The sequence below is a fragment of the Gopherus evgoodei genome, chromosome 3 (assembly GCF_007399415.2).
Source record: "Gopherus evgoodei ecotype Sinaloan lineage chromosome 3, rGopEvg1_v1.p, whole genome shotgun sequence".
NCBI classification, from domain to species: domain Eukaryota; kingdom Metazoa; phylum Chordata; order Testudines; family Testudinidae; genus Gopherus; species Gopherus evgoodei.
The window spans coordinates 95443351-95458263 of NC_044324.1; the positions used below are offsets into that span (position 1 = coordinate 95443351).

At 39.4% G+C, this 14913-nt stretch overlaps 2 protein-coding genes across 3 annotated transcripts in view; one reads left to right on the top strand and one right to left on the bottom strand.

Moving 5' to 3' along the window:
* Positions 1–14913, top strand: part of MFSD4B (major facilitator superfamily domain containing 4B) — a 50620-nt gene that overhangs the window by 9479 nt on the left and 26228 nt on the right. Inside the window, exon 5 of one of the 2 annotated variants that reach the window (XM_030556136.1) lies at positions 33–7719. The exons of the other annotated variant lie outside the window; for it this stretch is intronic. The gene's annotated coding sequence lies outside the window, so the exon portion shown is untranslated. Of the gene's footprint in view, positions 1–32; positions 7720–14913 lie in introns of those variants that run through there. 2 annotated transcript variants of the gene reach the window in all.
* The window catches only part of REV3L (REV3 like, DNA directed polymerase zeta catalytic subunit), a 249830-nt gene continuing 247145 nt past the window's right edge, over positions 12229–14913 (bottom strand). Inside the window, exon 32 of the mRNA XM_030556132.1 lies at positions 12229–13385. Coding sequence (XP_030411992.1) covers positions 13245–13385 — 141 coding nt within the window. The 3' untranslated portion in view covers positions 12229–13244. The remainder of the gene's footprint in view (positions 13386–14913) is intronic.

A 14913-nucleotide genomic window follows, 5' to 3' on the forward strand; every position in this document is an offset into this window, starting at 1 on the left:
AGTTACTAACGAAACCTTCCCTTTTCTAACAGCCAGAGTACTGAGTGCAATCCAAGTTCTGAAAGGTACCAGAAGGTGACCTATAACTGCTTTTGTGCAAGTTGGACTGGTGCCCTCTGCTTTTTACTCTGTTAACATTGTAATGTTTCAGATACTTTGAGATGATGTATTTGGACGCTGCCTTAAGAGAAGGTCCATGTTTTGCACAGATGAAGTACAGTGGAGTGTTTCATGTAATATTTATCAACATCTTGGGGGTGTGTGTAAGATTGGAAATACCATGCTGGGGCAGGGAGAAAACACTGAGTGCTAGCAAATAAATAAATCACCATAGTGCCAAGAACAGACACACATAGAAAGTGTTGCTTAGAATTAATTTGGAGCTTTCCATTTAATGCAGTCCATCTATTTGAAAACCCAGATTTTGAAGGCAGCTTTTTCTGGGCTGCATGACCAAAACTTGCTGTTTGTATTGTTTTTTGGATAGTTAAGACTTTTGCTGGTAATTTACTTTTGTAGTAAGGGTGGCAGTTTTGTTTATTTACATTTGGAGCATTTCTGTTATGTGGTATAGGATCTTTCTTTAGAAGTTTGGGTTTATGACTGACTGCTTCGCCTCTTCTTCCCCCCCCCCCCCAAAAAAAAAAACAAAAACAAAAACAAAAACAAACAAATTTTGCTTTCCTCTGAAATCTGAGGGGAAGAAATAGAGCCATCCTGGAAAACTTTTGCAGTTTATGGTGAGTGACAATGAAATCTTGAAGACATTTCCCCCTCCCCACTACACCATAATGTTAGTGTAAATGCCAGTGTAGTGCCTGTTTTCCTGCAAAAGAGGGGAGCAAGATAACATAATTGGATACTGACAGAAGACACATTTTAATAATGAACTGGTTCTGCACCTTGAGTTGTCTATTCAGAAGGGTATATTTTACCTACCTGGGTCTATGATTAAACATTGGTAGGTAATCCAACTAGTTTTTTATTTTTTATCTTCATAGCTTCTGTTGTAGTATCACACCTGCTATATCAGTGCATTGCTAAACTTGGATTATGCTGTTTCAGTTGCTGCATGAAAGCTCTCTCCTTCCCTTACTTAACAGTGTAATGCTTGTAAATATTTAAGGACCATATTCTACCCTTGGATGCATATGGCTGCCCATAAAGTCAATGGAAGCAGCTCTGCATATGCATTTACAGTACTAGAGTTTGACCTGCAGATCAGTATAGAAAATAACGGCTGAACTGCAATGGTGGAGATCTTGGCTTAAATAAGGAAGTCTAGGGTAAGCTTTTGTGTCACGTTCTGAAAATGCTATTGCAATTCTGCACTAATAAAGTGCGTACTATTTAATACTATTTATGCATAATTGGAAAGCATGAATTCTCTGTGCAACATGGTGTGCATGGATGGTAAAAATTTCACAAATGACTTTGAAAACAAGCATATTAACAAAGGTGATGAGTCTCTCATACTTAGTGTTTTTTTCCAGACTTTTTACAAAGGGGTGTAATAGATCTATTGTTGCTGCAGGATCCTGAACAGAAATGGTTACAGCGACAGCAAACCTGATACAGTCATGCTGTCCACATATGTGTGTTGTTTGAAACAAAACAGGCTTGACTACCTTTTAGAGGTGTTTTAGACTTTTTTTTTGTCAATCAACTTGATTTTTACTAAAAGTGACACTCAAGCTTTAACTATTTTAAAGAGGAGCTGTTACTTGACATAAAATCTAAACACATTATGTTCTATTTTTGAATCACCAGTTTCTGTTTTTTTTATACATGCTGTTTAGTATAACCTCTTAAACCCTGATGAACATACATATTTTGATAAACCATTTAAACTGAATAGGAATCAGGAATTTCATTCCTCTCTCCCATCAACATTAGAACAAGCATGAAACAAAGCAATAGGGCCAGTGCTGGGAGACTGGAAGGCTAAATTAACTTTTTTTTTCTTTAATGCTAAAGGGAGGGATAAAGTGAGGACGAGGACAGACAAAAAGAAAAAGCAATTTGTAATACTGAAGAGGGAGGTAATGTAAGCAAGGTCCTTCTCAAGCATATCTAATCAGTTTGTAAACTAGTAGTGAAAATGAAATCCAAGCTCCATGGAAACTTGGGCTCCATAATCTGAAACTTACTTTAAATTTATGATCATAGCAGCTTTCTTGACAGTGTAGAGAGATTACATAATGTGGAGGTTTTATTTCAAGTTCACTGTGTAAATTTTCTGCATGATGCATGTACCTAAATAATACTTTATATATATTTATATCATATAAATAAATGATCAGAGGGTTCCCCTGCGATACAATACAAGAACGGCAATGTGTAACACTGAAATAACTGGGTAGTGTAAAGCTTTTCCTCCGTCACAGGACAATTGATGGAAAAGTTGAAACTAAGAAATGTGATATGTGGACAAAAAACCAAATCTGTAGTGTAGGTCCTCAACTGCTCTAAATATCATGTGGATATTTAGAATCAAGTTATACATTTAAAAATTACTTAGTAATAAGCTTGTCTGTAAACCATTCCTAAAATGTTCCGATTGGCCGCTAGCACCTAGTGAGATGTTTTGCAGTATTTTTATTGAGTGATCACCTTCTCTTCAAATTTGAGCGCTTTAGTTATTGTTCCAAGAAAATGTTAACTAAAATGGGGATGGTATGTACTTGCACAACAGCGAGCTTTCCCTCGCTACCCCCTTTTCGACAACTGTATTTAAATGTATATAGGCAGTTTTTTGTACATCAGGTGATGCATATTGTTAAATGTAAAATATACTAAAGAAAGACCAGCCAGGATGTATGTCAGTTTAGACTGATTTAAGAAACTGCGGTAATTAGTGGCATGCTGCATTAGAATATCACAAGTTTCCTTTGCTGTCATCTTAAGAGTCAACGACTATATGAAAGTTGCAGCCTTGAGTCAGTCACTCTGTTGGGGGATTTCTAGGCTTTTTGTTAGCTGGAAAACACAAGTTAATGGTGTTTACTTAAATTCAAGTAACTGTAGCATATTTGAACGTTAAAAGCTTCCTGGTTAAACTGCAGTACCTGGTAAGTGCCTTCTTTGTCATTCATTCAGTCAGTAAGTGTTCAATTAGGACGTTAGTTGTGAATTTGATCAAAACCTTAAGAGACAAAGTATTTTATACTAGAAACAACCAGTGTTCTTCATATTTTTATTGATTAATTTAGCTATTTGGCAATACAGTTGTCATTTTAAGAAACACTCATTTATTTAAGTGTCAGTGATCATCTTTAAATAGTACAACATTCAGTTATAGGCTTAGAAGATCTGTGTTATTCTCAACAATAACTAACTGAATTAATAGCAGTTGCTTATGTCATTGAGACTCACCGGTACAGACTGAAGAAAGAGGAAAACATTATGAACATTTGCACATCAGTTCAATAAGATCTGTCCCCTTCCTACATAATTAAGGTGGACAGCAGCAGCAAATTGTCATCTATTAGTATGTTTTCATTTAGACTGAAGATTGGCAATGTCTGTTTAAAAAGAACAGAATGCAATACTGTGTTTAAGATGAAGCATTTAAATGTGAAGGTATTTTTGGTATTTGCACTTTTATCCCATAAATGAGACGGCACAAAGCTAGTATTCTCAAGTAGGCAACAGTTCTTGGTGGTTTTTCTGTAATTTCAGTCTTGCTGTTGCTACTGCTTATGCAATGATCTACACTTCAATTAATTCATTTTTTTCCCCATACTTTTACCTTTTTGTGTATGGTGGTTTTTTTGATTTAATAGATTTAGGTTGAAAACTGGTTGATGTTTACATGACCAACAGAAGCCTCCCAGTTTTGAAATTTCCACTCTTTTCCCCTTCTCCTTCCATTCCCCTCCCCCAGATTAATAGAAGAAAAAATGGTTTAAAGAAAACTAGTTTTTGTTATTTAGAGACCTCTTTCTCCTGTATAGGCAGAAACATGGTAAGTTTCAAACAAATTTAGTAATTGTTTAAGAATACTTTGAGGCCCCCCAAAATCCAGGGTTGTGTGGTAATGAAAGGTGTTGGTTAAAAAGGGAGGTGAAAGTAGCAGTAAAAAGATGAGTTAAGAACTGAGTGCAATCAGCATTTAGTGAAAAGACCAACACTGGAGGAGAGGTAAGAGTTATTAGTGAGAGAGAGATCTTAGCCAATCAAACTCTAAAATTATCAGTCATCAATCATGATGCAGAAATGAGACAAGCTATGTCAGGTAATATCTTTTATTAGACCAACTTCTCTCTAATATCCTGGGACCAGCACGACAACACTGCATCGATGATGCAGGAGTAGACCATCAGTAATTGGGAGGGGGGATGTTAAATGCATTTAAATCAGCACAGCTGATAACTTGCACCAAAGAGTACTAAAAGAACAGAACTTTGCTGAGATTGAGTGTGCATGTGCTCTTAAGATACTGCAGCCACAGCTATTTGGATGATGCTTTTACTGTCTGTACTGATCAAAGCTGCTAAGATGAAGTCTGATACTCCAACATAACTGAAGTAATTCATAGTCAGTGGGGTTTTCAAGAAATGTGACAAAAGTGAGAATTCTTTGTAATATTTTTATGAACTAGCTATATGACTTTGTATCTATCCACTTTGTGTCACTACCCTGAAGGGGAAAGAATTCTCTCCCTGGGAGAGGTGTTTGAGACTCCAGCCAGCCCTCATAGCTGTATATCAACACATTTGAATGGAAGACCCTACACAGACAGTGAAAACCTCCCGGACTGAAAATTGACTCCTATGGCATGTTGTTTCCTTAGATGTAGCCAATGGATTGAAGATGGAAAAGGGCTATGATAAGAAGGTTCTCAAACACTATGGACTCTTGCTTAAGCTTACCTTTCTCATGCTAATGGAAGGACTCTTCAATGCTGTACACCAGTTGACTATTGGAACCTATCTTATGTTGAAATGGCTTCTTGGTGCCACTGCAAATACTAAGGGAAGTGCATCATGCCCTCTGCTGGTAATCATGCTCTCAGGACTCTTACTTCAGTCAGACTCGCTGCAGAGAAACAGTGGTTGTTGGAGCCCAAAGGCTCCATCTCTGAGTTGTGGCCACAGGTCTCCTGTGTGGCTCCCTGGGGTCCAGCAAACTGAAGGGGGGAATCCTAGGCAACTGTTTAAAGGCTAGGGTATAGCCCCAGCTCCTGCGAATCCATGACAGAGCAGGTGCCAAAACTATGCAGGTTGTGCCAAAATTTAAAAAGGGTAAATGGAATGCTCTAGGTACCCTATAGGTCACTCAGCCTGACATCAGTCTGTGGCACACTCCGTGATTACTACCTGTGTCCCTTCTGAATTAAACGTTGGTAGCATAATTAATGGCAGTTAAAATGGGCTTTATGGAAAATAGTCTTGTGGTTTCATCCAAACAGAGTTTGACAAATTTGCTTGACAAAGTGAAGGATAACATAATATACTTGAACTTCTAAGGCATTTGATTTAATCCTACATCACATTCAGATAAAAAAAAAATAGCACTCTACAAAAAATCAGTATAGTCCATATCAACTGGGAGGGGGGGAGCACTGCATGCATGCCCCATGTTGGCTATTTTACAGTCCAAGTGCAGCTTGTGGAGCCCCACGTACCACTGTGGGAGGGTGGGGGAGCATGGGACCTCTACCTTGCACAAGGGGGGGTGGAGTAAGGACTTTTGCCCAGTAGGGAGGAGGGGCTCAGGGCCACAGGGTGTGCATGCTGGGGATTGGCTGAAACCCCAGCAAGTGCCCCCTACAGGCTGAGGCCCTGAGCTCCAGCAGGCATGCCCTGCCTCTTGAACTTTTAAAGATTGTTGTATGTGGCTCAGATTGTCGGTAAGTTTGGCCACTCCTGATACAAAGTAAGACATGGTTAACAGATGTACTGTAATAAGTAAACAAAATTTGCAAGGTGGTGTCTCGGGGGGTGAGGGATGTCTTGGTGTAGGGTTGTTCAATATCTATCTGAGATCTTGAAAATAAATGACTGGTAAAACTGACACACCATAAAAATTAGTGGGACAGGTCAGTTATACAGGCCAAATAGGATTGTTTGGGAAGGTAGTTTATTTAAAAAAGATTTAGTACAGCCCCATGGAAGGTCATACATTTAAGAGAATAAAATGCTGACCCCATAAAGATGGAATGCACTGACAGAAAAGGGGTAATAAATATCCAGTTGATCATGAGGGCCCACTACAATATTGTATCTAAGCAAGTGACTTTCAATACTATCTCTCTGTTCCTGTTTATCTCAGTCTAGTAATGGTTTTACTAATACAACTTCTGGTAGCCATATTTCTAAAGGGGCCTATGAGAATGATTTGTTTACTGGAAAACATACTTTATAGGAAGGGCTATGATGCTCAGATTAATCTAAGAGAAGTGACTTGACCATGATCCTAACGTAGCTAGATGAGATTTCCAATAGAGGATGGCTCTCTACCAGAAAAAGGCATAATGAAATCCAACAGTTGCAAGATAAAGCTAGACCAATTCAGAGTAGAAACAAGTGCAGAGTTTTAGTACTGATGCTAATTAACCAGTGGAAGAACTTGCTTAGAGAAGGGGTAGACTCTTTACCACCCAAAGTACTTAAGTCAAGACTGATTCAGAAAATCATCAGGTATGAAATTTCTCAAAGCTTCTTGCCAAATTACTAAAGATTAATGCCTCCCTGTCATGGAATTTGGAGGTAGTCCAGTATTGTTGCTGGAAGCTCTATGACTAAGTGCTGCTCTTCAGCTCAGACCACCTGTTCTTCCACTGCTGGACAAACAACCAATTACTAGCACTGATGATGTAAATTAATCTTAATATGTTGGTCTTCCTTTAGAAATAAAATTCAATTTAGAGTTTAGCTATTTACCAGGTGACCAGTGTGAACTGAATTTGGAGAGAAGCTGCTAACAGAAAAAAATTATCAGGGAAGAAACAGCTCATTCTGCTGCACAGCTTCTCTCCTCATTCACTAATAATGGTAAGTAGCAAGGAATGAATCTCAGAAGTTGGGGGTGAAAGGATAAGCAGAGTTTAATTATAATAGGCAGGAATGGAAGTTCCTCTCCATAGAAAACAAGAACTTTATAAACCATGTGGGAATCAAGCCAGTAACAGTTTTCTACCAAGGCTTTTGCTGCAAAGGAAACATACTTGTAAATCTTCCTCAGTTTTCAGAAGGGAGAGAGGTAAATAGTGGGGTCCCCCCAGGTTCTGTACTGGGACCACTGCTGTTCAACGTATTTGGAAATAAGGATGATTATGGCACAGAGGTTTCCATAACTTCCAGAGACCTCCCTGATACCTGCTTCAGTCCTGGGGCAGCAGAGCTGGAGCTATAAATGAATCCGGGGCCTCTGCAGCTCTCAGTCACTGAGGGTGGCAGGGGGACCTGGAGTGCCAAGCTATTAGGGTGATGGGGGAACATGCCAGAGCTGTCAGCTGCAGCAGTGGCAGGTGCTGGACACTCACCCTCGCCTGTAGTAGGGTTCAGGCATTCATCCCCCCATCAATCAGCCTCACATTTATTTTTAGTAAAAGTCAGGGAGAGGTCATGGGCTTATGTGGATTTTTGCTTATTGCCCATGCCTGTCCCTGACTGCTAATAGAAATAACAATGACAAACTCTTAACCTTATTCATGAATGAAGTGGAAGAAGGAGTAAACAGTGAGGTGGCGAAATGTCAGATGAGACAAAATTACTCAAGATAGTTAAGTCTAAAGCAGACTGTGAAGAGTTACAAAGGGATCTCACAAAGCTGCTGTCTGGGCAACAAAATGGCAGATAAAATTCAATGTTGATAAATACAAAGTAGTGCACATGAGAAACCTAATCCCAACAATACATCCAAAATGGTGGGTATGTGGGTGGGGGGAGGGTCTACATTAGTTATCACTCAAGAAAGAGCTCTTGGGTGTTATTGTGGCTTGTTCTCTGAGAACATCTGCTCCATGTTCAGTGATTGATAGTCAAAAAACTAAGAAAATGTTAGGAACCATTAGGAAAGGGTGAGCTAATAAGACAGTAAATAGCATAATGCCACTATATAACTCCATGGTACAGCCACACCCTGACTACTGCATGCAGTTTTGGCTCCCCATCATAAATAGAAAAGGTTCTGAAAATAGCAACAAAAATAATTAAACAGTCTCCATCTGCAGGAAGATTAAAACGCCTGGGACTTTTCAGCTTGGAAAAGACATGATTGGGGTGGGGGTGGGGGGGCGAGGGGAGATATGCTAGTGTTCTATAAACTCATGAATGGGCTGGATAAAGGGTGTGTTAGTTACCCCTTTACATAACACCTGAAATGACTAGGGGCTGCAGGTTTAAAACAAAAGGAAGCACTTCTTGACACAACAATACAGGCAACCTATGGAATGTGTTGGCAGGGCCAAAACTATAATTGGGCTTAAAAAAAAAAGGCTGGGCTAAGTTCATGGAGGCCAGGTCCATCAATGACTATTAGTCAGGGATGCAACCCCATGCTCTGGAGGCCCCTGACTGGAACTGGATGGCAGCTCACTCATTAATTACCCTGTTTTCTGTTCAGTGCCTCGGATGCATCTGGAATTGGCCACTGGCAGAAGACAGGCTGCTGGACAAGATGGACCATTGGTCCAACTGAGTCTAGCCATTCTTATGGTCAAAACTTGCCTTTCAGAATTAATGAAGCTTAGAGAGGCCAGCCCCAGACTTGTAACTGTGATTAAACTTGACATCTGCTACTTAAATGGAGAATTGGATCAGCCTGGTTACAAAATGTCTGTAACACAGATGTGGCACTTCTTTATGGTAATATCCTTGAATGAGGTTATTTAGATCCAGGATTGTATGTACTCACTCTAGTGGGGAGCTGTGGCAGAGGTAAGACCTGGGAGCTCAAAAGCCTATCTCAAAAATGTGCTAGACAAGTATAGACTTTGGGGACAATAAATGTTAAGTGACTTTCCTGGGGAATCTCTAGGGGGCAGTTAATGCAAATGACAGAATTCCAGTTATGCAAAAACCCAGCCTTTTGAAACTATGCCCTGAGGAGAGGGTCAATGTCTAGTGATTAACTTTTGGCCAAGATCTAAGGCCCAAGCTGTACAAAGAAATGACTTATCTGCCCAGCCTTGGTTCTCGATCTAAAATAGATTAATTTGTAATCACAGGAAAAACCCAGCTGTGCATTTTAAAGAACTAAAACCTCACAGTGTGCTAGGTTGGAGCTGGGGGTACTTCTGGGTAAGCTTTTTAGTATGTGTGTAGGTTCTTTAATATGTTTTCTCTATCATGTTTTTGCCTTAATAATGAAGGTGCTTACTTAGGAGCTGTGTGGTAACTTAAAACTGTGGCCAATATACTGGTCATAGCCCCAGAAACAAGCCAGCATCTGTGCGTTGCTTTGTCTCCAAAGACTATCACAGTGTAAGCAGGGTGTGAAATGCACGTCTCCACTCGAGAGGTGACATGTGGGAGCTGCAAACCTAAAGTGGGTGGTCTTGGTGGACCATGCTGGGGGAATATAGGTGCAGTTGCTCTGAAACAGCGACAGCTGGTACCCATGTTTCTGAAGGGCTTAGTTGTAGGACTCCAAACAAGCCTCCTAGAGAAACTCAAGTGTAGCTGAGATCACCAGAACTTTGGGATTATTATTACATTTCTATCACAACAGCATAGAGCGATCAGGTTTGATGAGCACTGCCCAAAGAGGCAGTCTTGCCCCAGAGGGCATTCTGTTTCCCCTCACACCTGAAATGCAAATTTGACCAGCTCTATACATGAAATATCCTGGTCAAGTTCTCTCAGAGACCTATGTGTCACAGGTCAATGGAGAACCCATGCTGAACTCTCTCTCTCTTCCAATGCCCACACTATCTGTAGGTGTTCCTGGTTGAGAATGTAGGAGTTTCTGCTTCAAGAGGTTTTATTATTTTTTGCACGTACAATGTGGAGTCCTTGACTCTCTATCAAGTCCAAAATATATTATAGGCCACTGGAGGACTTCAACTTTTTTCCTCTTTTCTGTATTCTTTATGTGAGCTGTCTTGAAAAAGACAACAGATTTTTCTCTGTCCAGGACATTATTTCCATTGCCCCTGAGAAGCTTTGATCTCTGGTTATGGAAGAGAGAGAAATATTCACACCTCAGTACTAAGCCAGTAGGAGGTAGGGGGAGACTTCCTCTGCAAGTACCATAATTGCCTGCTATATGTTTCACCGTTCACTAGTGCATCTGGTACTAGCCACTGTCATAGACAGGATACTGGGCTCGATGGACCACTACTCCAATCTCGTGGTTTTTTCTTTTTTTAAAAAAAAAATGTCAAAATGAACTAAAAGTGTGATTGCTATTATATTTTTTGAAAGGCTTTTGTCCAAGTATGCTTACTTCCATAATTGGTCTACAGTGAAAGTTGGGTTGGCTTTCAACATATTGTTTGTACTTCCCTGCACACGAGGCATTTGAATGGGCTCTGAGAATGACCCCTAATTTTGTACTGCATCACATGCATGATTCTGTGTCCTCAGTGGAATTTCTGCAGGTGCATTTTGAGAAACTCAATCAAGAATGAAACTAATGCATGGCACCAGCATGCCTAGCCTATTGAGGTAACTGAACTGCTGATGCTCTCCAGGAAATGATTGATACAATGCAATTTTGGATCTTTGTACATCTGGAACATTATGGCCAGAGCCATGCCTTTTTTGACCTTTGGGAGAATAATTCTCTGCATTGGGATCAAAAGCTACTCTTCCTTTTTGAAGAACTGATGGCTATGAATCTTTTCCAGCAGCCGTTGAATGGCTCTTTTCTCTGGACAGTCCTGACGAGGGACCTGATAACAGTCTTCAAATATGCCAAGAGCTCTTAAAAAGAGGATGGTGATCAATTATTCTCCTGGTCCATTAAAGGCAAGACAAGACATTTTAATCTGCAGCAAGGGAGATTTAGGTTAGATATGAAAAAACTTTAACTGTAAGAGTAGCTAAGCACTGTGGATACTTTCAGGGTCCCACCCTTCACCCCAGGTTTGTTGCAGGATATTCCCCCGGAGCTGGCCAGACAGCTTCCTCTGTGTCCTGAGACACACACACTGAATATTCGGAAGCTCCTGTTTGGGGTTTTCAGTGTAAGATGGAGACTCAGCATGCAAGTTTGACTCTAAGCCCCATTTCTTGGCAGTGGTGAGGGTCAAATGACTGGAACAGGCAAGTCATAATTCACTCTCTGTAACCTGTAAATGCTACTTCACGAAGGGAACACAACTTCGATTTAAGCCAGAAATTTGTAGGCCATGCCCAAGTGGGGGAAGAGGGGTCAGTCAGGGAGGTACTACAGCGGCAGATCCAGGTGGTTAAAGCCATCATTCTACTATTTACACGGTCAGAGAGAAGGAGAAGAAAGATTGTAAGTTGCAACTGAATGAAAATTAACTATTTTATTTTAAAACCTTTTATTTTTATTAGGAGAAACTGAACCACCAACTTGTTCCACCACAGGAGATAGAAAATATCATGGCCTGTGCTGAAGGACTGAATCTCAGTCCTGGAGATTCCAGCAACACCAGTGTACTACCTCCAAATTCCATTAGTAATGAATGAAAGGGGACGTTGTGCAACAGAATGGATATCTTTCCAAAAGACTGAGTTATAGGACAAATAGAAGTTATGGGCTTGATGCCTGGATTACAAGTTGATATTTGGTGACCTGTATTATACAGATGATCAGACCAGATGCTAATAATTGTCCCTTATAGTCTTAAAATTTATCAATCTATGACTTCCCTAAGCAAGCATCTCCATAGTCAAGTACTGTTAGGATCAGAGACTTCCAGTGAAACAATTTTACAATATTTTGCTTCTAACAGCTTCCTGTCTCTGAAATACTTGTAAATAATGTACTCTTCATTGCTGATTTTATGACAGACCTTGAAAAAAAGATGACAATGAGGATTTGTGAACAGCTGCTTTTCTTTCTTGAGTTTTGAGCTGATTTTTCTCCCAGGTAGCTAAAATATTAAAACCAAAGGCTCTGCTTGTTACCTCGTGATAGGTAGATTGACCCATGAGAATAGCAACTGCATGAAACAATATTACTGTTTTGACCCAGTGGAAGAAAGACAAGTCTGCTAATTAGTTGGTTTCCCTCATTCAGCACATGCATGCTATTGAATGAAGTAATGACTTGGACTGCAAATGTGTTAAGTTTAAAAAATGCATGTAGATTTACCATAGCTCATATTTTATTCAATTTTAATATGGTTTCCATTATTAACTTCTAAAACAAAATGATTTCCAGTTTAGAAAACAATGCACTGACCACATAATTCCTTTTTCATTTTATACAGTTATACAAATATTCTAAATACACATTTTGTCAAGATGATGGCAAATAAGATTTAACTGTACAGTACATGAGGAAAGAAAATATTTTAAGCATATTTAGAAGCAATAGAAATGTCTATACAAAAGAAGCAAAAATGGAATAAAATTTCTTATATTTAAAGTATTGCAACAGTCCCACAGGTTTGTAACAAAAATGTTTTTGCACAGTTCCTCACAATGCCCCATTAATAGCTAAAGCAAGACAGCAATTTATAGAAAATAATGTTTAAAAATGCTACACAATACTACTGTTTGCACAGTTTGATCAAAATAACGAATCTACTTGGAATCAAGCAAAACTTAGGAGGAAATATACCAACGAACTTTAAAATTATCTGTATAAAATTCATTGCACGTTATTTTTCTCAGTTGTTTGAAAAGTAAAAAAGTGTATTTACAAAATATTTCGCACACAAAATTATAAAGTGATTGATAATATCTATAAGTAACACGTTTTGATACTGACAGTTCGAGAACACACACTAATGGTTTCATTGTTTCAAGAGGTTTTCAGTGCTCTTTCCACAGCAAACCACTGGGAAGTAAACTTGACTTCTACTTTGAAATGGATTTACAAGATGTTACACATAGCTATTTCAACATATGCATTATAAAACAGTATGTTAAAAAGGTGAAAGAATGAAGGAATTTGTACATCTTAAAAAGTGAATAGATCAATAAGTGTATTTCTCATTTAGTTAAGATAATTGTTCATTATTCTTCAGATAGTAAACCAACAGCTAAAATGGAAATCTTCGACTAGATGAACATTGAAAAAGCACCATGCACAACAGTTTTAGTGTAGTAAACACTGAAAAAAAATAGCACCTGGAATCTTGTAACACAGATCATTTAAAACTGGTCGAGTAGTTGTCGGAGATATGGTGCCTTTGATAACTCTCGGCTCACTCTGGATAGCTTGAAAAGTACTGGACAGTTCAGAGAAACACACTGGATCTGTCGATCAAAGCAACCTGTACAGTTCTTGCATATCTAGATATATTAAAAAAAACAGCTTCTTTTAAATTACATTTAATAAGAGGATTATTATAAATCAAGCATAAATAAGACTCAGGTGAATCTTTTCCTTTCAAGTGAATTTAGTTCCAATTACCAGCCTAAAGTCCAATCAACAGAACGGGTAAAGCTCTGTCAGTGGCAGATACCCTACAACGTTGATCAATTTTGAGCAGAGGTATCAAGTGACAGTTGCAGTCCCCATGCTACCATACTGTCTCTTCTGACACTGTCCAAATGTCAGTTGTGACAGCTGTGTCTGAGATGTGGGCATCATCCAATGTGAACTGGACTGAGACCAACAACTAGTTACACAGCTCATTTTCAGTCTCATTTCCCAAAGTTTACTACCATCTGGTGGTAAATGGGAGAAATCAGTCAAATTCATTACAAATTACTTTCAAAATATTAGAATGTGATTATTGTATTTATGATTAAAAATTGCTCTTTGACAGTGGGGACTTAGACAGTATTGGAAATCAAAGATATTTCAAGCCATGATCATATGTAAACAAGTATCTACCCTTTTTAACGTTTTGCTGCGTGAATTACTTATATAATCTGAGATATTTGGTTGAACATAGCTGTAGCAATAGGGGCAAACTGCCATGGTACCGCCATGTGATCTCTAATGCTGCAACTGCAAATCTTAACACACTCACCACTCTGTTCCTTTTAGTTCTAACCCTTTAGTTCTAACCCCCTGTCAAGGTAGAGACAGCAACCAGCATAGTCCTATCTCTGTTCCTTCCACTCATTTGGCCTACACCTTGTTGACTAATGTATGCTGGCTAGCATATAAATGTATATCATATTCATGATATGTATATGCACACCATATATCCAAGTATGCATTAAGCAAACTAATAATATTAGGCACAAATATTGCAACAGTGATGTAGCCTAAACTGGCCTATATCATAATCCTGTTCACTTATGCTAAGTATGCTATAACTCATTGCATTAGCTGAAGTAAGCTTTAGCTTAAGTAAATAGGAAAACTGTCAGCATGAGGATATAGAACAGGCGTGGTCAAACTTCTGACCCATTGAGCTGCATACGACAATCTTCAGAAGTTCGAGAGGCAGGGTGTGCATGCCAGGGCTCGGGGTTTCAGCCCCGCTCCTGCAGAAGTCTCAAGCCCCTCCTCCCTGCTAGGCAGAAGTCCCTACCCAGGGGTTCCGAGCTCTCCCCACCATCCCAGTCCAGTAGATGGAGAATGGGGGAGGGGGCTCCTTGAGCTGCACTCTGGCTGTAAAAGATCTGCATGCAGCTCATGACCCACAGTTTGGCTCCCCCTGACATATAATTATTTCCTCAGAAAGGGATTTACCCTCACAAACCTATTTATCCTGGTATAGCCCTAGGTTGTGTCTTCACTCCCCTTAGTACCGTGAATGCATGTGCTCAGAACAAAAGAAAAGGGGGTACACCATGGTACCCAGAAACAAACAAAGTAAACAGCTGATTAACAGAATCCAGTTGCAGGTGACATGTCTAGTAT